We start from the raw sequence: 21360 nt of genomic DNA on the forward strand, positions 1-21360 counted from the left end.
ACGCCCTGTAGTTAAATTGTGAATGTGGTGGCGAAAGAAGCGTAGCGCCAACTTCGACAAGTTCTCCCTTCGAAGAAACAAAAAGAATACTGATTGTTGGCCTAGTTGGTACTTGCTTAATGACATGCTTTGGCCGCAAATAACACACACTCAAAGTAAAGGAACGCTCAACGACAAGCACCGCTTGTGCTTGTCGTTGAGTGTTCCTTTACTTTGTGTGTGCGTTACTTGCGGTCAAAGCATGTCATTAGGCAAAAAGAAGAAAAAGAACGTGGAAATGAAAGAGCCCGCGTGGGCTGGTTAAGATCGAATTATACCAGAAACAATAAACAGTCTATTTGCCTTGCGTGTTGCGTTCCTGAAGTTTTGCGTATTTCTAAGTAAGGGGCGAATTCGTTCTTCCCGTTATCGTGGCGCCATCAGGGTGCAGTACGAGCGAGCGCCTGAAAAGGTGCTCGGGATTCGCGTGCGTCTCGGTACTCAGAAACGCGTGGACGGAGAAACGCCGCAGGTGGTTACTTCCGCTCCCTTTGAATGATTCCCTCCTGCGCATACCCGATGCTGCTCTGCTCTCTTTCTCTCGTCTTCGTCTTTACTGCGTTTCCCGGGAGTAGCGACGAAGGGAGGGAAGGGAGCTCGCTTCGCTCCTCGTCGACGGCGGCCGATGGCTTCGCAAAGGTGGCTTCTCTTTCCACGTTCTCTCCTTCTTTACCCTCTTATCGGCTCCTCCCTTCTCTAACTTCGCCAACTCATCGCCCCCTCTTTGCCTCGCTTCGCCCATTCGATGCTGCGTTGTATTTACTTAAAGCCCCCTTCCCCCTCCGGCGGAACACAACACTACAACCTGTGTAAGGGCAGTGACAGCTACAGAGACAGGAAGGAGAGTGTAATGAAAAATAAAAATAAAGCTAACGTCAGAGCGAGAGAAGAGGTAAGGAAGGAGGAGGGTCTGCCGCCGAGCAGGCGGTGGTGGTGGCAGCCCAAGAAACTGCCGGCCATTCGGCCGCTCCATTTTCTTGCGCACTGGCCGGCTTGGCATAGCTCCTCGACCCGGCCCGAAAGCTGGCTTCGGGTGGTGAAGGGCAGGCAAGCCGGGGTAATGGAAGCGGACGGAGACCATACCGAACAATACTTGGAGCCCTTGATGGCTTCTTCGTTGTAACTGGCGCTATGTTTTCTATTGTCAATGCGTGTTTGATCTAACGTGCCGCAATCCGTGAACTCATCTGAGCATGTATGTGCACGCTGCCCATTTCATTTGAGGGCTGCGATGGGCTCGTCTCGCGTATAACAAATTGTGGAACAAGACAAGATACGCGTACGAGTGTAGGAAATCCACGCAACGCCACTACTACCAACTATCAGCGGTTTTTTTCTGGGGTAAGTTGTCTTATGGGCAGCTTTCGTACGATCAGTACCTCCAAACCTGTGACCTCCAAGTGAGCTTTATTAGAGCAAGATAGCCGATTCGCACTGGTAGTTGTCCTTGAGCAGCAGGAACGGTCTAAGTATGGCGTTTGTGTATTGCTGTTTATGATTTCGCAGAGACTATGCAATACACGAAACTTATTTCTCACTTCTATTTCATGGAAGCGAGAGGGAGAGATTGATTGAACGGACGCTTCAGAAGCTTTCCCCTTATTTGGTCCTCGTGTGGCAGCACCTGCGTCGATACTGACGCAGACGACTGTATAGCAGTCTTCAACGTACTGATTGTTATTCCAAAGGAAGGTGTTTGTCGCGGGCACAGTGGTTGTTACTTTCCAAGAGAAAAGCAGAGTTACATGACACAAAGATTCATCCGTCCTGGAGACAAAAGTGCTTCCATCTCGATCTCAAGCGCACCTGGTGTCTATCTCCATTGTGTTTCTTCACCCTCGACCGAACCCAAGGACGTTTCCATTTCGTGAAGTCGCCACTCAATATCGACCGTTTTCGGCCGGGGATCGCGAGTCTCCTCGGCGGGAACACGCCTCGTCTCGTGCTTTCGTAGGCACGTTTAATTAACGGCCGGCAGCCGGTCGATCGCCTTCCTCGATCGCCTTCCTCGATGGCTCGTACGTTTTGTACTTCCCGCGTCCCCTTCCCTCGCCGATCGTATGTATACCCGTCGTTGTCACTTCGCCTGTCTCTCGTAAAGAGGAGAACACGTTGGGGGGGGGGGGGGGGGGGGACTCGCGGATTGTTCTTGGCGTGACCTTGACATCAACGATCCGAAACGATCGTGTCTTGTCCATCAGTCATTCTCGTGCGCGTCCTTCTGTAGTGTATCGTCATGTTGCCTCGCTCTCAGCGGGGGATCCAGGCCGTACGTTGTTGCCTGCATGCCCCCGCGTGGCCGAAGGAATCTTGCGGCCGGATTGTCGTTTCGCTTCGCCTACGCGCCAAGAATCAGCATCGAATGCATGACCTGTCTATCGTCGCTGTACATGATGCAGCTGCATGTGGTATAGACGTACCGTGGCAGCATAGCTATGTTAGCGCGTATGTCGACACCGTAGGATTGTATTACTTCGGATCGGACTATACTTGGATGAAGAATAGATCGAAGTTAGCATAGAAAGGTGAAAAAAAAAAAACGGCATTCTTTTGACTTTTGGTAGTTTCGGTATATAAAGGCAAACGGACGGACTTCTGTTGTCTTTTGGCAGTCACCAAGGGGTGGGGCTCAACACCCTTCTTCTTGTGCTTATTCTTGTCTGAAGTTGTCACAGATGTGTCACTGTCGTTCGTCGCCGGATACCGGTGCCGCGGGCACGAGACTATGCAATTCCGTAAAAAGTGAGCGAAGAAACTCTTCGAAGCGAGAGCGGTTGCTCACGCGATTGGCTTACATCAGGGACGGGCAAGCCTATATAGCGAGCAACAAATCTTGTCTTAACGAGAACTTCCTTGCTCGCTCTTCCGATTTAATATTGCTGCTCCGTGAAAACAACAAACCCTACCCCTTAATACTGCGCGGCGTTTTAAGTGACTAGGCTCGTTTCAGAGTCGAAGCACGAACGACGTTGTTGGCCTCGTAGCGGAGTCGCTCTTTTTTTTCGGGGGCTCGAGCGAGTTCAAAAAAAGTAGTCGCATTCCTGCTCGCCGTCTTCGGTCAGAAGTTACGAGCCCAGTGCGCTTAATGGACTGGAAAAGCTGGATCCGGGAACCACTTTGCAAGTCGCGTGGAGGGGGGATCGGGCAAATAGAGGAAAGCGAACAGATGGACGGAACGGGCCTGGTCTGTCTGTCAGCTGCTCCATCTTGATCTGGCCGCCGGCTCCATGGGCGTGTATGTGTAGCTGGCTCCTTCGACCTCTCGCGCTATCGCAATCCCGAAGTGGTCTGGTCGCGTTGTCGCAGAAACGCGACGCGCGTGTCGTTGTCGCTACCGTAAATCACCGTCTCGATGTCGCCGTGGCCCCTTTGTTTCCCCCGAGTATGCAGGCCGAGAGGCGCCTTGTTCTGGCCGTTTCTGCGAGGCGCGCTCAACATCGATGGAAGGAGGGTCGGCCGCGAATGGTGTCCGTGAGAAAGCTGTAGAGCTAAGGCATATAACCAACCGATCGCAAAAAAAAAAAAGAGTAGAATAGGAACCAAAGACGTATACGGAGCTCGGCTCGCGTCCCCGTTGGCAGCAGAGGTGGGGTGAGCTGGAGTGGATACAAAGCAAATAAGGCGCGGAAAGACGCGGAGAAACAAACGAACAAAAAACAAACGAAAGCGGGATGGCCTCGGTGAGAAAACGTCGCATCCCCCCCCCCTCCCTTTCCCCACTTCTGAACATCGTGCGTCAGCTTCGGAGGTTGTTTGGTTGTGCGCCGTGGGTCAGATGTTGTAGCAAGGGGGTGCGGCTGTAGTAGTATACGTGCCGTCTTTCCTCGGCATATTTCGCTCTTTGTCCCGGCGTCCGTCGGTGCTTTGTGTCAACCCCGCCTGCAGCACACCCTCCTCTCGAGGGTTCTATCGCGTTCTTTTTCCCCCGTACTTATGTATTCTTGTTACGTTTGTCCCAGAGAGGCATTATTCTCTTGTGCGTTAAGGTTAGTTTATGCCGAGAAGCTGCGGTAATACGCCTCATGATATAAGAACGGCCGTGGCATCGAAAAATTGGGTGTGTGGGGCGCCGGAAAAAAAGTGAGCAGCGTTTGACGGGGCGCTCGTGGCATTCATAGACAGGAAAGCTACGTTGTATTTCTCCTCCCCCCCCCCCGCAACAGCGCTGCCTATAGATTGAAAGAAAAAAAAAAACTCTGTCGGTGTATCGTATCGCCTCTATTACTTCGTTTGTCTCAGGTGTCTTTATCACGTGAAATTTGACATTAGAGCTGAACAGTGCCGCTCCGATAAAAGAGGAACATAAGTGGAGTAGCAATAATAACACGATAGCGTTAAAGCGATCGTTCTGTAGAAATTACGGCGTTGGTGGTTGTGAGCGAAAAGTCATCGTCTTTGCGTGACCGCAAATCGAGCATCTTTGCGTAACCGACAAACTGAGAAACGTGCAAGCAAAGTAAATAATAATAAAAAATGTGGGTCTGTGTGGGTATTGAACCCGGGTCGTTTGCGTGGCCAGCGGGTGTTCCGCCACTGAGCCACGCCTCTCTCCTCTCTCTCTCTCTCTCTCTCTCTCTCTCTCTCTCTCTCTCTCTCTCTCTCTCTCTCTCTCTCTCCTCTCTCTCTCTCTCTCTCTCTCTCTCTCTCTCTCTATCTCTCTCTCTCTCTCTATCTCTCTCTCTCTCTCTCTTTTTTCATGGTACTTATTAAAGTACTTGGGCAATCAAGACAAAATCTCCTCGAGAACGCAGTCAAAATAACTTCCTCAGCTTGAAAATGCAGTGAAAGTATCTCGTTCTTTACAAACGCACGTGTCCTGTGTACATAGCTTACAATACAACAGGAAACACTGCCGTAATAATGCGTGGGACAAGCGTATACACCGCCATCGGACGTCAGAACATGGAATTATCACTTCACAGTTTAAAGCAAGTCACCCACTACAAAAGGTACACACGCTACTGCATCCTTAAGGCCACGTAGTGGGTGCATAGCGACTTCGAAAAGATTTCGTACACGAAGTGTTTGAACTACGCACTATAGGAACAGAATATCGCTATCGCGTTCAACTCGTAAACGCGAAGGTTGGGGATCCCCAATTTTTGTTAACTTTTTAAGAGAGTCTATAATCGCGAGCCCGCATGGTCAGGTGCGGAGCAAGCGACAACCATTTCTGGCGGTAACTTTTTTCGTTACACTGTTCACGCGCAGGGTCTACTTATCTTGATATTTACTGCGTCCGCTTTGTCTATAGAATATGGATGTTTGGTGCAGGATGGAATCGAAAGAAAGCAATGAATTCGACAATACGAAACAATACAATCGACTGAGAAAACGATGGCCTTCATATTCCAGTCTTCTCTGGTACATACACAACGGCCGTGTGTCTTTATCATTTGGCGTCGTCAAGCTGTCGTTTAAGTGATCCTGACAGGCCGGGAAGTGAACCCGTGCTGTCACCGCTCCGTCTAATTGAATCGGGCTGTGTTGGCTAGCATTTTCACGAAGCGCGACGTGTCACTTTCTTTTTTCCGCGCAGACAAGCGCGAAGTGAAACCCTCTCCAGCAGTTTTTATCTTCCTGCATGTAGTAGTATAGAAACTGCCAATTGGTGCGCGGGCCATGCGGCCCTTGTAACTTGCCCGTGCCCCGTCCCGTCAGCCCTTGTTTGCTGTAGGGCCAGGGTAAATAGACATCACCGCCTGGTAGAGATCCCGAGTTGAACTAACAAGGTTGTGAAACTCGCGGTTGTTTCGCGGCTGCCGCCGGCACCGCCTCCGCCCCGGCGGAGTCGGTGCCGAGTCGGCAGATGTCCTCTCCAAACGAGTAAACACCCTCAAATCACGACGTATGCCTGTCTGTCTCTGTGTACACGCTTGTGTCACGGCCCGTGACCTGAAAGATAACGGCTTCAGATAAAAGGTGCGGCTTCCTCTGTACGGGGGGCGAAGTTTGTTTGCAAACTCTCTTAACGAACGAAGAGTGTGCGCCATGGGACCATGTTCATGGCTCGCCGCAGTCGCGACATCGAATCTTTTTGGTGAGCCGTGATGTTTTATATAAAAACGCCTTTCGCCATATTTGTGTCCCGACAGTTGCTAACTAGAGTACCTAAGCAGTCGCTTAACAAACCAGTCATTAAATAGACACGTATCGCCATAGGATCGTGCACCAGTTGAAGGACGCAAAGGGAGCCCCCCCCCCCCCCCCGCCCCCCAATCACCTAAGAGGGGGGCGGGGGGCACGATCTGTCCCATACATTGTCTTAGTAGGGCGGGGAGGAAGTGCTGCGATGTTCCAGGTGGAGAACAAGATCCAGGTGGAGAGTTTCCAAGTTTATCTTAATTTGAAGACCGGCAAAACTCATTGATAACGTGTAACTACTGCTGACGCATATAGGTACTCAAAGTGCAGCTTCTTTGGATTAGCTGATTTGTTGGAATATGTTAGCATGTTGTTATTATTGGGGGAATAAATTCTGTGTCTTCTTTTGTGTGTATCACGCTTCGCGAAAAGAGTAGGTAAATATCAGCATGACAAGTTTTATTAGGGACGATTGTAACGAAAATTTTCAAAGGAACTTGTCTTCTTTACTTTTCTTTGTTTGAGCAGGATATTCTATACGATTCAACTCGACGGACAGTGAAAGAGAATCGTAGTTAACCTAACTCGTCTTCCGCATTCTTACACGTAGCTCGCACCGAAAGCGCGCTTATTATGTTTCCCCCCAATTGAGCCACTTGCGTTTAAATCAGACCGCGTCACTCTGCTCTCAGTGATCAATTCGAATGGCGCGTAGAGAGAAGCTCTGCTCTCGAAGGAATGTTAGAACCGAGGTAAGCAAGCTAAACAAACATTCCGTTGCCGGGAACATCTTTTCTCTTACCGCGCTTTCGTGTACCGCTCGCGTGCACGCAGGTCCGCGAAAAAAAAAAAAAGATAATGGATGCGTCGTGCTAATATTGCGCACGGTGAATTGGACGCGCGTAGCTGCCGCGAGGTTGTTTACACAGGCGCGCTCGTATACCACGCGCGCGCCAGACACCCGTGCGTATAATAACTGCGCCCGTGTGAGGGACAAACACGCAAACGAAAAACAACAACAAGAAAGAATGTGCTTCTCCTCGCGACACGAATGCTCTGCCGGGAAACGCGACGACGAGTATGCACACAAATACATCCGACGTGCTTTTGCCCTGCGAAACTATTCATGCCCCCCCCCCCCCCTTCTTTCCTCCATCTTTCTGGGCCGTTTGTTTCTGCATGCGCGGTGAAAATGCGTCGAATATTTTTGCCGAACGCAAAGCGCTAGCGCGTGTATTTCCTGGCGCGCCGTGATAATTGCGAACGCCTCGCGTTTGATCGCGCGCGAGAAAACGGATTCGCTCCTCTCGACTACGGCGGACGGCGATGGAATGCAGCGAAACCTCCTCCTTCCCTCATCCTGGAGCGTCTGTATGCGCATGCGTTTGGGTTTTGTGTGTATGTAAATGTGTGTGCGTCGCGGGCTGCGCAAACGAAACGCGGCGAAGTGCTTGCGCCTTTCGGCCGGAAATCCAGCGGCGACAGCATCGAAATGGCTGAGAAAGAAGCTCACTTGTGAGTACAAAGCGTGCAATTCGAGAACAATGGCAGCCCGTTTGTAGTGCGCATACTGCAGAAATTGCCCCCTCTCTCTCTCTCTCTCTCTCTCTCTCTATTTGAGTTGTCCGTCCGTCCTGGCGACTGTGTTGTAGCCGTTGCTTCCTGCTTGCTATGCGCTGTTATACGCGCACGCTCGCTGGCGGCATGCTTTTTTTGCCTTTGCACGCTGTGTGCAGTCGCTTCTGCGTTCAATGTTTGGCGTACGTCTTGCCGATTGCGACGGGCACGACAAATCCCGCGCCTTGCTTGGCTCCTCTATTCGGCCTGCTGTACGCGGAGAGGCCGCCGAAAAGCCTTGTTCTCAGTGGGAGCGACGATTTCGCGTGCCCGTTGTTTGGACAAGGCGGCCTGTATTCATCTTCCTTTCTGCCGTCGCGTTTTGCTTCCTCTGGAGAGAGGAGAGCAGTGGTACGAACAAGAGAGAGCAGGCCACTTGCGCGAGCTGTGTTCGCGCGGGAGCTTGTCTCCGATCTCTTCAAAGGTTGCGTTGTGTTGACACCCCGCTTCCCTGCATCCGGAGGCCTTTTCCTAGCATCCTGCGCGTCGTTCGCTGGTGCACATCCGCGGGTTCGTTCATCGCCTCGCGGCTGGTGGTGGCGCTACGCGTTATTGGGCGGGAAGTATGAAGAGACCATAAAAAGATACTCGCCCTCGCCAAGGCGATGATGAGCGTCGCTCAGGAATCAAACCTGGCGGCATTCGGGGCTTCCCCCTTATTTAACAGCACCTCTTGTGCATCCCGCACTTGCGCGTCAACCTTCAGGCGCCCCTGAACACTACTCCCCCTCCCCTCCTCCCCTGTTTCCGCAGCGGCTCAAGCGGAACGGAACATTTGTGCCGTCTGCTCTCCAAACAGACGGGCGTCGTCACTTCTCAATCTCGCGCTCTCTCGCGTCGACGGTGCCGAACATTGTGGCGTTCTTTTCTTCTTCTTTCGTTCTTTCTTTCATCTCGCGTGTTGACTTTCTTCCTCTTCGTTCTCCGTTCGTTCGCTCTCGCTACGTTGCAGCAGCTAGCTAGCCCAGAGAGTGGTCGCCGCGGCTTATTATTTTCGCTGCGTCGGAAGTTACGATGACTCGTTTTGATTGCTTTTATTCTCCACTGCGCATTCCTCCCCCCTCTGTCTGCTTTTTCTTTCTTCTACCGTTTTGTTGCTTTTTGTAAACGCTGGCTTCTCACACTGGCTTTGTAGCAGCCAGCGTCCGTGGTAACTTAATCAGAAACTCAAAGCGCGCAGCATGCGATGGTCGTGGTGGTCGGTGGTTCCGCTCTTTTATTTGCCTGAGAGAGTGGAGAAAAGCACCCGCATCGGGCGGGCGAACACGTGTAATTCGTGGCCGCTTTTCTTCTCACCCTCGTTTTAGGCGAGCGCCTTTTTTTTTTTTTTTTCTGTGCGCGTTCTCTGCAAGCTTTCTTTCGTTCCAGCATTGCTCACTGCTGTTCGCGTGCCTTTCGCTGCGCAAAACCTCGCGCTCGTTGTCCACGACTTTTGTGCGGTCATTCTGTTTTCCTTTATACGGCGCTTGCTACGAAGCGCTGCCCAACATTTGTGCTTGCTGGTTACGCCAACTCTCTCTCTCGCTCTCATTGTCCAGCGCTGTCAGTGACTTCGCGGCGGCGCCCAGCGAAGAAGAAGAAGCAAGCGTGTGAGTGACGAGCTCTCGTCGAGAGGAGAGGCCTCTGCGTCTTTATCTGAGTTGGACAAGCTTGACCTTTTCTTCATTCGACGCCCTTGCGTGCTTCGATTCCGAGACTCGACTCTATACCGCCCTTCTTTTTCTCATTGAGTCTTCTTTGCTGCTGTCTCTCTCGTTCTTTATTTCGTTTTCGGCGTCTCGCTCGCTTCAGCAGCTGTAAGCTGCGCGTGGGCCTTTTCCGCTGGCCGCGTCGGCGAAGGCGTCGTCGTTTCTCAGCGCTTCGTCGCTTTTCCCGACGTCGCGCGACGACAATACGTCTAAAGCTTTCTTTCTTTCTTTCTTTCTTTCTTTCTTTCTTTCTTTCTTTCTTTCTTTCTTTCTTTCTTTCTTTCTTTCGAGAATTTCGTGCCCTGGCTCGGCGGACAACGAACGCTTGCTTCTCTGGTTGTCGAAATTGCGGCGTCACCGCGTTCTTCTTGTGTTTCGTTTGCTCCTTGCCGCTACACTCTTGCGCGTTCTTTCCTTCGCGCCCTCTGTTCCCCCGCGTCAGCGATTATTTGCCCCGAGAATTATTCGGCGATTTCGTTTTGGTCCGTGCGCATGACTTCCTGTTTGCGTGTGTGCGTTTCTTTGTATGCGTTTTGTAAGTGGACGATGGCGTTTCGAAAGCGCGCCGGCGCCACCACTACAAGTTTGCGCGAAGCTGTGACTGTATAGCGTTGTATATTGTTTAGTTTTTGATTTAGTGTTAGTACGCTCTCGCCTCATTTGGGGTGGGTGTGCCGCAGTTAAGCTGGGTTAAATCACGCTACTGCATCCGAAAAGCTGAGCTGCAGGCGAATCGTAACATAATATTTACGTTAGAAACTGGGAGATGAAATGGCCCGAGACACAGAGTATAACTTTGTTGAAATACTGACCCGAGCTATGAAACAGAGTTATAGAACTGGTACGTTAATTAGGAGAACCTAGTCGATGTTGAAAAAAATATATATGTATATATATAGGACGAGTGCCTTTCAGTGATTCCTCATTTGCATCCAGATATGCCGTGAAGATTAATGTACATTTGAACTAAAGAAAGTGCAGTGGAACGGTGGTGTTTCTAACAACATGCATGAACACAGGTCGTGGAAGACACCCATTTGATATCCGTGACTTGCGGATCTTTTTCGCGCAGTGTATCCTCAACATAGCCGTGCTTGCTCGAGTTTTAAAGAACCCCAGGTGGTCTAAATTTCCGGAGCCCTCCACTACGGCGTCTCTCATAATCACATTGTGGTTTTGGGACGTTAAACCGCACAAATCAATCAATCAATGCTTGCTCGAGTTTATCGATATTTAAAAGGGACGACAAACGATGTTTTCATTTACCACTTTACTGCGGTGCCTAATTAAACATTGAAAAATTATAAATAACTGTTACGATGCGCAGCTTAGATGCAATACTGTGAGTTTACGTGAGGTTAGCTAGTTTAGGTTAGGTTAAGCTAGAATGTTTTCCGTGGGCTTATCGTCTGCTTGTTTCGTTTAGCTGTGCGAAGCTACATTGAAGAAGTTTGGGGCAATCAGGCTCCACCTCTTGAGGTCAATAATGTCGAACGCAGTGTCGTGGTTTGGAGGGGCCGAAGCAGATGCCTTCGTGCGGTGACCGTTAGGGTGTTGTTCATTTTGTGTTGCTACCGACTGGTGACGCGACAAACCGATGCCTGTGATTGATCGCTCCGTTACTTCCATCGCGTACGGCGTGGCCGACATTCCCCCGCCTTTTCGATGCCCCTTCGGCAGCCCGCGTTCTGAGCTCAGCTCTCTTCCCAAATCCCTCAGCTTCTGCCAACGTTTCCCTCTGTCTATTTTTCATGCGTTTCCCTTTGTTACCTGTTGAAACTTGCGGGACGCTGCTTGTCCGATTGTTGTTAGCCCGTGGTCCCCGCCGGCGCGGCGTTCTGCGTGTCGACACTCCCCATCGTCGTCCCGCTATTTGTGAATCCGCGAACCGGCAAATGGGCCGGACACGCCGCTGTAGGCCTTGGACGGGCCATTTCGTTCCTTTCGCGCCTGTCCGTAGTAGCAGCAGCAGCTCCCTTTTCCCGATTCTGCATACCCCCCCCCCCCTTTTTTTTTTCTTTCTCGGAAAGCCAAAAGGTCGTTCGGTCGCCGACAGCTGGCGCGGTCCTTTCAAAGGGAGCGAATGATTGCGTCCTCCGCAGCGCCCGCCCTAGTAGACAGCGCCATTTGTTCGGACGTTTTCGGTGCTCCTGTCATTAGTAGCGAGGCTTAGCAATGTGAGAAAACAGAGGAAACGCAGGGATGTTAACTAGGCTTAGCAAAGCTTTCTACGCCATTACACGTGGGATAGCGTTTCTGATGTCTAGGCTAACGGCGTAAACTTAATGATGCTTAGACACCAAATAAAACGGAGAGACTGGCACAGTGCGACTTTCCGTCTTTACATTCACGTTGTCATTATGTAAGTATACGTAGAACCAACTTAGCCAAACGAACGTGGTATGCATTGAACGGCCATCGTCCAAACAACCTCCGCACTAAACAACCACCATCCAAACCGGTGATTTGCTGCAGCACACCCTGGTTCTTCGTATTCGCGGCCAGCTTTGATTTCTTTGCGCCCCAGCCAGTACGTAGAGTGCTTATACGAATAATTAAAGAAACCTAACTTGATTCTTCGGTTCTTATTGAAAGCCGTTTACGAAACTTAACAAGGTTCTTTGTGGAAATCTAGTAGTAGTATTCACTCGTGCTTGCGCTGGTTGTTCGCACGAAAGGCATCAGAGGGACCAAATCTATAAACCAACAGCGTCAATGGCTTGCAGTATAGCGGGAAAGCCTTTTGAAATCTCCTGCAGAACATGCTTACTGAAGAGGTCTTTTAAAGACAGTCGCAAGTTAATCGCATTCTGCAGATCCTGTTCGAACTTTACCCCGACCTCGTCAAAGGATTTGTCCGAAACAGCGCAAACGTCGTTGTGAACGGAGAAGGTTTTAATAGCCGTGACCGTATACACCATTTTCGGAACTGTGAGTCTGCATGCAGTGGCCTCTTCGGAGGGACTCTGAGAAGGCGAGAAAAAAACAAAACAAAAAACACTGAGCGGCTGTAGTGTGTTTCGAGGCGATACGGAGGCGTCTAAGCTCCTCCGAGATCGTTTGACCTCGTTTTCCAGCGGACCAGGAGGCGTTGTTAATCTGGAGCCTTGGGACGAGATGGTGCGCCGCGCTTGCTACGTCTTCGCAGAGCCTTATATCGATTAGCTAGCTAGCTGGATGCGATGTTGCCGCGCTGACCCTGTCTGGTTTATTTCTTTAACCTCGATCCTCTAAGCATGCTGAGTCTGTACTCTTATTTTCTTCACTTATCTTCTGGCTTGCCAAGGGCACGGCGTGAGCTTCTAGTTCACAGCGTTTCTCCTTCATTGCTTGATTGTAGGGATCGGCGCGATATCAGGAAGCGGGTGTAATTGTAAATGTCGCGGACCTATGGAGCGCCAGCAATAAGACACGAACCAGACGACTCTAAGCACGCACACACGATGCTTTCCGAATTATCGTTTCATACAGCAATTAGAATCACTGCACGCTCATTCATTCTCGTGGGTCAGCGCACGCCTCTTTTGCACTGATGAATGAACGGTTAGGATGATTCGCTCACTGAGTCGTTTTCATTGAGCGTTGCACCGGCAAACTAGAACTATCGCGTTTGTGAATTCTTTGACCAGTTTGATGCGCCGTGCAGGACGCATCATAAATCAACGAATAAATATATATGTTACGCGCATAATCTAAAACGTGTTTGTCGGATCAATGAAGCCACGCAGTTTCAAGCAGATGCCACCGCATTGGGCTTTTTTGTTTTCTTTTTTGTAGGGATGTGTCTGTTATAGGCATGCTTGTTTGCAACGGAACCACCACACACACACAAAAAAAGCGTGTTACTGCATTGTGCCGAACTTGTTTCCGACGTCGTCACTGTGGCCTGTAGAATTTCGTAAAGGCTGCTTGAAACTTTGTCATGTCCTCTGAAGTGTATGCGAAGGATGACCCTGGTGTCAAGTAGTGAGCATGTATATGGCTATAAGTGAAACTGTTTGCCAGGAGTCTCAAATCCTGACCGACAGACGGTGCTAAGTTCATTTCTATAGGGTCTCGTTCGCCCTATTAGTCTAGAGCCCGAGAAGACTCTGTAGCCCATCGTGCCTGGGCCTATTCGCTCCCAACTGGGCTGCAGAAATTAGGCGCCTTCTTCTTCTAACCATTACCATCGCTGTCGCTGTTGTGAAGTTTTGCACCTGCCGGCAAGTCCAGAAGAGTTCCCCCGCGCGCTTTTCCCCTACGGTGACTACGCTGGCCGGCTCCATTCGCCTCAGCGGCAAAGTTAAGAGAGATAAGACAGAAAAAAGAAGACCTTGACAAGCCTTTTGGCCCTTTGAAGGTGGAGAGATATCGCCGGCAGTTTTACCGAGTGAAAAATATATAAAAAAAAATAAACGAAAGGCGAAGAGGCGCGGTGCTGAAAAGGAATCCTCCGATGTTGTACCGGAGTTTGTCGCCGTATTCAGCGCGGCATCGGCAGGGATCATAAGCACGGTGCGACGAGCGCCTTTCAACGGTGCGGCTCAGCTGCCACATACGCGACGAACTTGCTGCTTCTGCTGCTAGTGGCGGCGTTCTCTTTTGTCCGAAAGCTCCCCCCCCCCCCTCCCATCACGTCCGTAACGAGAAGAAACATCATCGTCCTCTTCCCCTTCCTCCTCGACTTGTTCCTCTCCTTCGTGCTTCTGTGCGCGGCCTGAAGACTAGTACTTCCCGCGCCGTATATTGGCCCGACCGTCCTCTTTATTTTTTTTCTGCCTTAGTCCGGCTGGCGCTTATCTTCTTTCTTCCCATTTGTAAACAGTCGATGACGTGCGGCGGATGTTTTTCCAAGGCGTCCCTTTATGGATGAGGGGGTTGCTTGAGTGCCGAGTCGGGATAACTCGCCGGCGCTGCCCAAAGGATAGCGCGGGGAGGTTATTGGAAGAGCGCAAGAAGGGAGACACTGAGAGTTTGCGGCGATGGGAAAGCGAAAAAGGGCCCGCGGAAGGTCGGCCGCTGTGGTGTGTGCTGTCTTATAGAACCCCCGAATACGGCAGTTGTCCTTTTACCCGGGTGAGGAAAAGAAACTCTCTGTTAGTGACGAAACTGCCAGTTTGTTGTCTACTCGATATTTGTTTTTGCTTCGGTATAGTGTAACCGACGCTGGGGGTGGTCTGTTGCTGCTGGCCTCCCCTTTATGGGCTCATTCCAAGAAGGCTACTTGGACTTCCTGAGTTCTGCGAATGGAGGAAGAAGGTGGTGGGTGACGGCGAGGTCATCGATTGACAAATCGGTTCGCAACTCTATGGATAAAAAGCTCCTTGCGGCCTCGTGCTTCGCGTCTATTTTTATATCATGTAATGAACGTGCTTCGGGATCTTGGTTTTCAAAGGAAAAGATGGATGGGATGCAGGGAACGGGGACTTTGTTGACGCTACATATTCCTCTTCCAGAAAGTCTAAGGTTCTCTTTATATGTGCCCTCTTTTCTTTGTGTTTTTATGTCTTAATAAAGCTACTGTGTAGATCGCCATAATATCTTCTCATTTTGCCAATATTTAGCCCTTACTTCCCTGGATATATCCAACGGAAGCTTAACTCACTTTCTGCGTTACAATTAAAATATAGCATGAATACGATGCAAGTAAACTTGCCGGTAGTGGTACTGTCTTGCTCTGACGGCTGCCGCTTAATTGAACAACGGCCAGTAGAAGTTTTCACGGAATAAGCGTGCAATATAGCAAGGACTGACGAGGGCACGATAAAAAATTTCTTTGCCTTATGAGAATGTCAAGTTGCTTGTCGTAATCCGTGCGCTTGGTGCGTCTATTTTGCGGCATGGTCATTGAACGTTGTCGCTCGGCTGGGTTACTCATTGTAGGGCAGTCATGCTGGCGAGAACCAGCTCGAGATGTTTTGTTGTTAAAGGTTGCAGGGCCGACCGTCTGTGCGTTGTTGAGAAGCCAGCTCCGAATCCCACCGCTGCCACCACTGTTGCGTAGCGCCGGGCCTATCCCGCCGCTGACCTCCACTGTTGAGAAACGGCGGACCGATCCCGCCGAAGCCACCACTGTTGCGAAAGACGGCGACGCCAACACGGCCCCGGAGGCGCCACTGCTTTCGACCCCGCCGGGAAGGTCACCAGCCGTTTGGTAGCGTATGTTTATCAGCTCGCGACTGCTTCTGCGCAGAGCTGATAAGACGAGCGGACGAGACGACGGTGAGTTAAACAAGGTTTATGTACAGCATATATACAGAGGCGTTACAATTTCGGCACTGGGGCCGACAGAGACTCGAAGAGCCGAGCTCTTCTCTTTAACACATAGTTCAGCCTTTCGCCTAAGACCGCTGACTCACACACATGTCGGCCCTCCGACATGGGGACTCCTCTCTCTAGGACTGCCGATCGCGACGCGCCGCAGGGCTTCTTTTATTTGCACCGGGTCCAACCAAAGTGTCCAATCAGAAGCGCCGCGGGTCGTCCGAGCAGATTCCGCCAATGGGGGGGTCGCCGCGCCATGCGTCAGACCACCAGGCACGAGAACGCCGGCTCGCTGTCACGTGCGCCGATGACTCAATGCACGTGGGCGAGAGAGGCGCCGCGCGTGTTCACACCGTTGAGATGTTCGCGTCGGGCAGACGGCGGGCTGGCCTTGACCAGATTGCCTTTTTCAGAGGCACGGTCGTTTGACGAGGACTTGCTGGCATAACAGCACCCCCGCCGCCAGACAATGCACCGGAAAGACGAGCTGCTTCCACGGGGCTCGGATGTCAGGTGCGCTCGTTCGCCTGGTCCCTCCAGGTTCGCCTCCAGGGCCATGGAGAGAATACAGCTCCAGACTGGTCCGGGAACACATCCCATTTTTGACGACGGATCCCAGCTCCACTGGCTTGTCGCCACAACTTGCTGACCAGCTTCACTCGTCTCTTCTGACCATCTTCGGGTTCAGCACTTGTCGATGGTTCTGCAACTTGCTAAGAACGGTTCGACAACAGACAACACACGACACAAGCAAGTGCCCTCGGTCACCCGACAGAACACCAGACAAAGTATAGTACAACATATACCTATCTACGTGTTTATCGGAATTTTGTTCCCTCTACATCAAGAGGCACATGTGGGACAAAAGACTCTTAAAATGACAACTCAATTTTTTTTTCCCACGTACAACAACGTAACGAATTAGAATACCACAAAGTTGGCCCCTTGAGATCACTCTGAACGAGAGCGCTCAGCCCAGGTCGTGATGAGGTAAAAATTTTGCCCCGAATCGCCAGCGAGAAACCGAAAGGTTGAGAAGTTACTAGCTGGAACGCACTGCTCAATGCACCTGCATTAGCGTATAGCTTTCTCTTTTTTTTTTTTAGCGAACGTCAAAGTTGCGCTGTGGAGCAACATGCTCCACCTCAGTAACCGGCCACTTTTAGGCGACGATACCTATGCGGCACCAAGAGCGGCTCACACTTTCGACGTTGCACAGGGGAACAACGATACGGCTTGCTACTGATTGACTCCTCACCGCTTAGCTCGATATCGTGTTCGATCACCGTCGTGTCTCCGGGACGGTCCGACAACACATACCCAAACTCGGAAACAATCTTTCTCAGGTCCTCTTTTTCAGGTCCTCCTTCACTTAAGCTAGGCTCTAGGTTTATCTGCTCCCGGATTACTTTCGATCCCCCTTCGATCACCTCACTAGAACTCAAATTTTCTGCTTCCTCTTCCTCTGAAGCCTTCAACAGCTGATTTACGACCGCTTGATGTTGAACATTGGGTTTCATCAAGTTGTAAATGTTGTTCTGCCGCCTTCCTACTTGCACCTCATAAGTTGTATCGCAAGGCTTCGATAATACTGTGGCGGGCCCTTTCCAATCAACCTCAAGCTTGTTCCTTTTGGGTGGCTGCAGCCGCATTACCTGATTATCAACTTCAAAAGCGCGCTTCTTCCCCGATTTCTCGTAGTGCTCCTTCGACAGCACTTTTGCCGCGTTTTTCTGGCTTTCCACTCGCGCTTCAATTTGGCTTTCCACTAGCGCTTCAATCGAGAAATCCTCACGTTGCTCTCCAATGAGCGTCTCTCGATCAACTCTCGGCAGCTCGCTCCAACTTTCCGCTACAGGCGAGAGCGTTGCAACCCTCTCGCTCTGACTCAATGGCGCCACGTCGTCTCCCCTTTCTCCGGAAACCGCGCCGGTCGTGTCGACGACGGGCCGCTCGCGTGACTGCTCCCATGACTCATGCGGAAACTTTCCTTTCTGGGGTTCCGTCGACCCGCCGACAAGGTCACTTGAGAGTTCACCGCATGGAACCAGATCAAGCTGCCGCGATAGCTTCCGCGCTTGCGATCGCGTGAGAGCCATGCACGCTAAGTTGGGGAAGAAGGATTTGCCCTGCTCTTTGAGAAGCTGCTCCGAGTTGTTGGAGAAAAGATAAGGAAAACGATCGTTCAGCGCGGCAGACACAGCTGCTTCGGTGCAAAGCTTACCGAACGGGCCTTCAATGACAACGGTGGCGATTGGTAAGCGAACACTCTGCTCCTCGGCGACCTGCCTGATCCACGCGCATTCTCCTGTGAAGTCATCCAGAGACACCAATGAAGGATGGACAACGTCCATGGTTGCCGCTGAGTCTCTAAGTGCTCGGCACGTTTTCTCATTGACCCTAATTTCTTGGAGATACGGCTCCAACAACCGCATGTTTTTTTCTGATTCTCGGATCGTTGCGAAGGCAAACTTTTCCTGACAGTTTCTCGCGATGTGCCCTTCCTTTTTACAGTTGTAGCAGATTAGCGGCTTCCGTTTGTTTTCCGGTTCTAATGCCTGTGTGGTAGAAACCTCACTCGATTTCTCCGCTTCTGTTTGCCCTTCCCCTACACTGTCCTTCGTAAGAGACGGGTCCTTCTTGAAATTACGGTGCGGAGCGGGTTTCCGTTGATCAGGTTTCCTTGAAAAGCCCTCTTTCCTTTCATCCTTTTCAACGCGCGCTGCCCTGCTATGCAACTTTCGGCGAGTATAATACTCCTCAGCTAACTCAGCTGCCTTGTTTAACTGTACGTCCCCAAGTCTGTCCTGCAGCCAAAGTTTGACATCCTCCTCGATGCAGCGGTAGAATTGCTCCAATGCAACGCATTCCACCACTTTATCGCGGTCGTCATAAACACCTTCGCCCTTAAGCCATTCAATCAAATCGGCTTTAAGACGAAACGCGAAGTCAACGTGTGACTCATTCCCCTTTTCAGCATACCGGAACCTTTGCCTGAAAGCCTCGGGTGACAACTTATAACGTCTCAAGAGCACTTCCTTAACCTCGTCATAGCTCTCAAACGCTTCCCTCGACAAGCAAGTTATCGCGTCGGACACTTCGCCGGGAAGAAGAGCTAGCAGGTTCCGCGCCCAAAGAGACCGCTCCAAAGCGTTTCGCTCACAGACGTGTTCAAACTTGACGAGATACTTCGCCATGTCCTCGCCTACTACGAACGGTGGCAGTTGGTCACGAATTCTAAAACCGCTGACCTGAATCGTCGGAGAAGCTACGCTAGGCGCCTGCGAACACTGTAGGATTGCCAGTTCTAGTCGTTTCATCTCTAGGCGCTCTTGTCTCTCGGCCTCCTCGCGCTCGCGACGTTCGCGCCTTTCAGCTTCTTCACGTTCGCGAGCTTCTCGCCTTTCAGCCTCTTCACGTTCGCGAGCTTCTCGCCTTTCTTCACGTTCGCGAGCTTCGCGCCTTTCTTCACGTTCGCGAGCTTCGCGCCTTTCAGCCTCCTCACGTTCGCGAGCTTCTACTTCTCGCCTTTCAGCCTCCTCACGGCGTGCTTTGATATCCACCCAGGCCTCATCGACTTCCTCAGCCGACACTCCCTCATCCTTCATGATCTCAAGGATCGCTTGCTTTCGTTTCGCACGGCCCAAAGTAATGCCGAGTTCCTCACAAATTTCGATGAGTTCCTTCACTTTAAGGTTCTCCATCGTTCACACTAGCCTCTTGCTGTTTGCCCCTGTTAAGAATCTACTTGCCGTACCCACTATAAGCCTACTAGCAAGACGCGCAAGCAATTTTTCACACTCCCGTGTTTACCCCCTCCGCGTTAACTTTGGTTTCAAAGCACTTCGACTTTACTTGAAACGATCAAAGCTCACTCTAATGCTTCACACAGCCCTTCTCTAAACTACTACAACCTGAGCTAGAGCAGTCTGGTGAACTGAGGGGAAAACATCAGGCACTCACCGCATCGATGTCGCTGACGCCGGCCGATCCCGCAGCTGCCAACCACTGTTGAGAAGCCAGCTCCGAATCCCACCGCTGCCACCACTGTTGCGTAGCGCCGGGCCTATCCCGCCGCTGACCTCCACTGTTGAGAAACGGCGGACCGATCCCGCCGAAGCCACCACTGTTGCGAAAGACGGCGACGCCAACACGGCCCCGGAGGCGCCACTGCTTTCGACCCCGCCGGGAAGGTCACCAGCCGTTTGGTAGCGTATGTTTATCAGCTCGCGACTGCTTCTGCGCAGAGCTGATAAGACGAGCGGACGAGACGACGGTGAGTTAAACAAGGTTTATGTACAGCATATATACAGAGGCGTTACAATTTCGGCACTGGGGCCGACAGAGACTCGAAGAGCCGAGCTCTTCTCTTTAACCCATAGTTCAGCCTTTCGCCTAAGACCGCTGACTCACACACATGTCGGCCCTCCGACATGGGGACTCCTCTCTCTAGGACTGCCGATCGCGACGCGCCGCAGGGCTTCTTTTATTTGCACCGGGTCCAACCAAAGTGTCCAATCAGAAGCGCCGCGGGTCGTCCGAGCAGATTCCGCCAATGGGGGGGTCGCCGCGCCATGCGTCAGACCACCAGGCACGAGAACGCCGGCTCGCTGTCACGTGCGCCGATGACTCAATGCACGTGGGCGAGAGAGGCGCCGCGCGTGTTCACACCGTTGAGATGTTCGCGTCGGGCAGACGGCGGGCTGGCCTTGACCAGATTGCCTTTTTCAGAGGCACGGTCGTTTGACGAGGACTTGCTGGCATAACAGCGTTTACTTGGGATTTGTATAACGCTGGTTTGCTTTCAAGTGCATTCTATACGTGCGAAGGACGAGCTACGGTCAAGCGACGTGAAAAAAAAAATGGCAGCATATCCACGGAGTGAATGATGGAGAGTGGGGCGAAGCATCCGTATGTGTGACCGTCCGTGCGTTTATTCGCCCGTCCGTGCGTGCGTCTGTTCGTGCGTCCGCACGTCCATCTGTGCGCCCGTCCCTGCGTTCGTCCATGCATCCGCCCCTGCGTCGTCCACGCGTCCATCCGTCGGTGCAGCCATCCGTGAGTCCGTCCATGCATCTCTCTGTGTGTCCGTTCATCCATCTATTCAACACTGCAAGTACCACCATCTCGCATCTTTTCATCATATATTCCGCATATGCACCGCCATCCAGCGCAGATTTCAAGGACTAAACGAGAATGGAATTCAAGGACTAAACGAGAGGTGGCACACGCACACTTTCTTACGGCTTGCGCTTCGGGTCTACTTCCCACCTTTAACCACCTCGAGTTCATGGTATATACTAGTTCACTGTATTCATGGCACTGCGGCCAAACGCTCGCTAAACCTTTTTTAAAACCAAGGAGGTTATGCCCAGCGAGTATAACGTAGCAACCCTTTCTTGTCAGATAGTGCTCAATGTACATGCCAATGGCTGCTAAGGGGGAATGAGAGACAGGAGAATTCGGCTCTTAGTTAACGCGCACGCTGCGAACTTTTTATTGTTCAACAACGCACAGAAGAAATCTCTCACAGCACCACCTTGGAGGTCAAAATGTAGGACTGATTACGCACTACTACTACGACTACCAGGGACGAACGGGTGCCGTTATAAGGAGCTTCGCCCCTAAAAAAAGAGTGACCGAAAGAAACGCAGGGTCACCTAAGTGCTTCCCGAACTGCGAGCGA

The 21360-nt window shown here is 51.4% G+C and overlaps 1 protein-coding gene across 14 annotated transcripts in view; it reads left to right on the forward strand.

The window, feature by feature from the left end:
• The window catches only part of Eph (Eph receptor tyrosine kinase), a 352202-nt gene that overhangs the window by 32780 nt on the left and 298062 nt on the right, over positions 1-21360 (forward strand). For 12 of the 14 annotated variants that reach the window (XM_075889157.1, XM_075889159.1, XM_075889162.1 and 9 more), the window contains exon 1: positions 20542-20732. The exons of the other annotated variants lie outside the window; for them this stretch is intronic. In XM_075889157.1, coding sequence (XP_075745272.1) covers positions 20682-20732 — 51 coding nt within the window. In that variant the 5' untranslated portion in view covers positions 20542-20681. Of the gene's footprint in view, positions 1-20541; positions 20733-21360 lie in introns of those variants that run through there. 14 annotated transcript variants of the gene reach the window in all.

Source organism: Rhipicephalus microplus, chromosome 3 (assembly GCF_043290135.1).
Source record: "Rhipicephalus microplus isolate Deutch F79 chromosome 3, USDA_Rmic, whole genome shotgun sequence".
Lineage (NCBI taxonomy): Eukaryota > Metazoa > Arthropoda > Arachnida > Ixodida > Ixodidae > Rhipicephalus > Rhipicephalus microplus.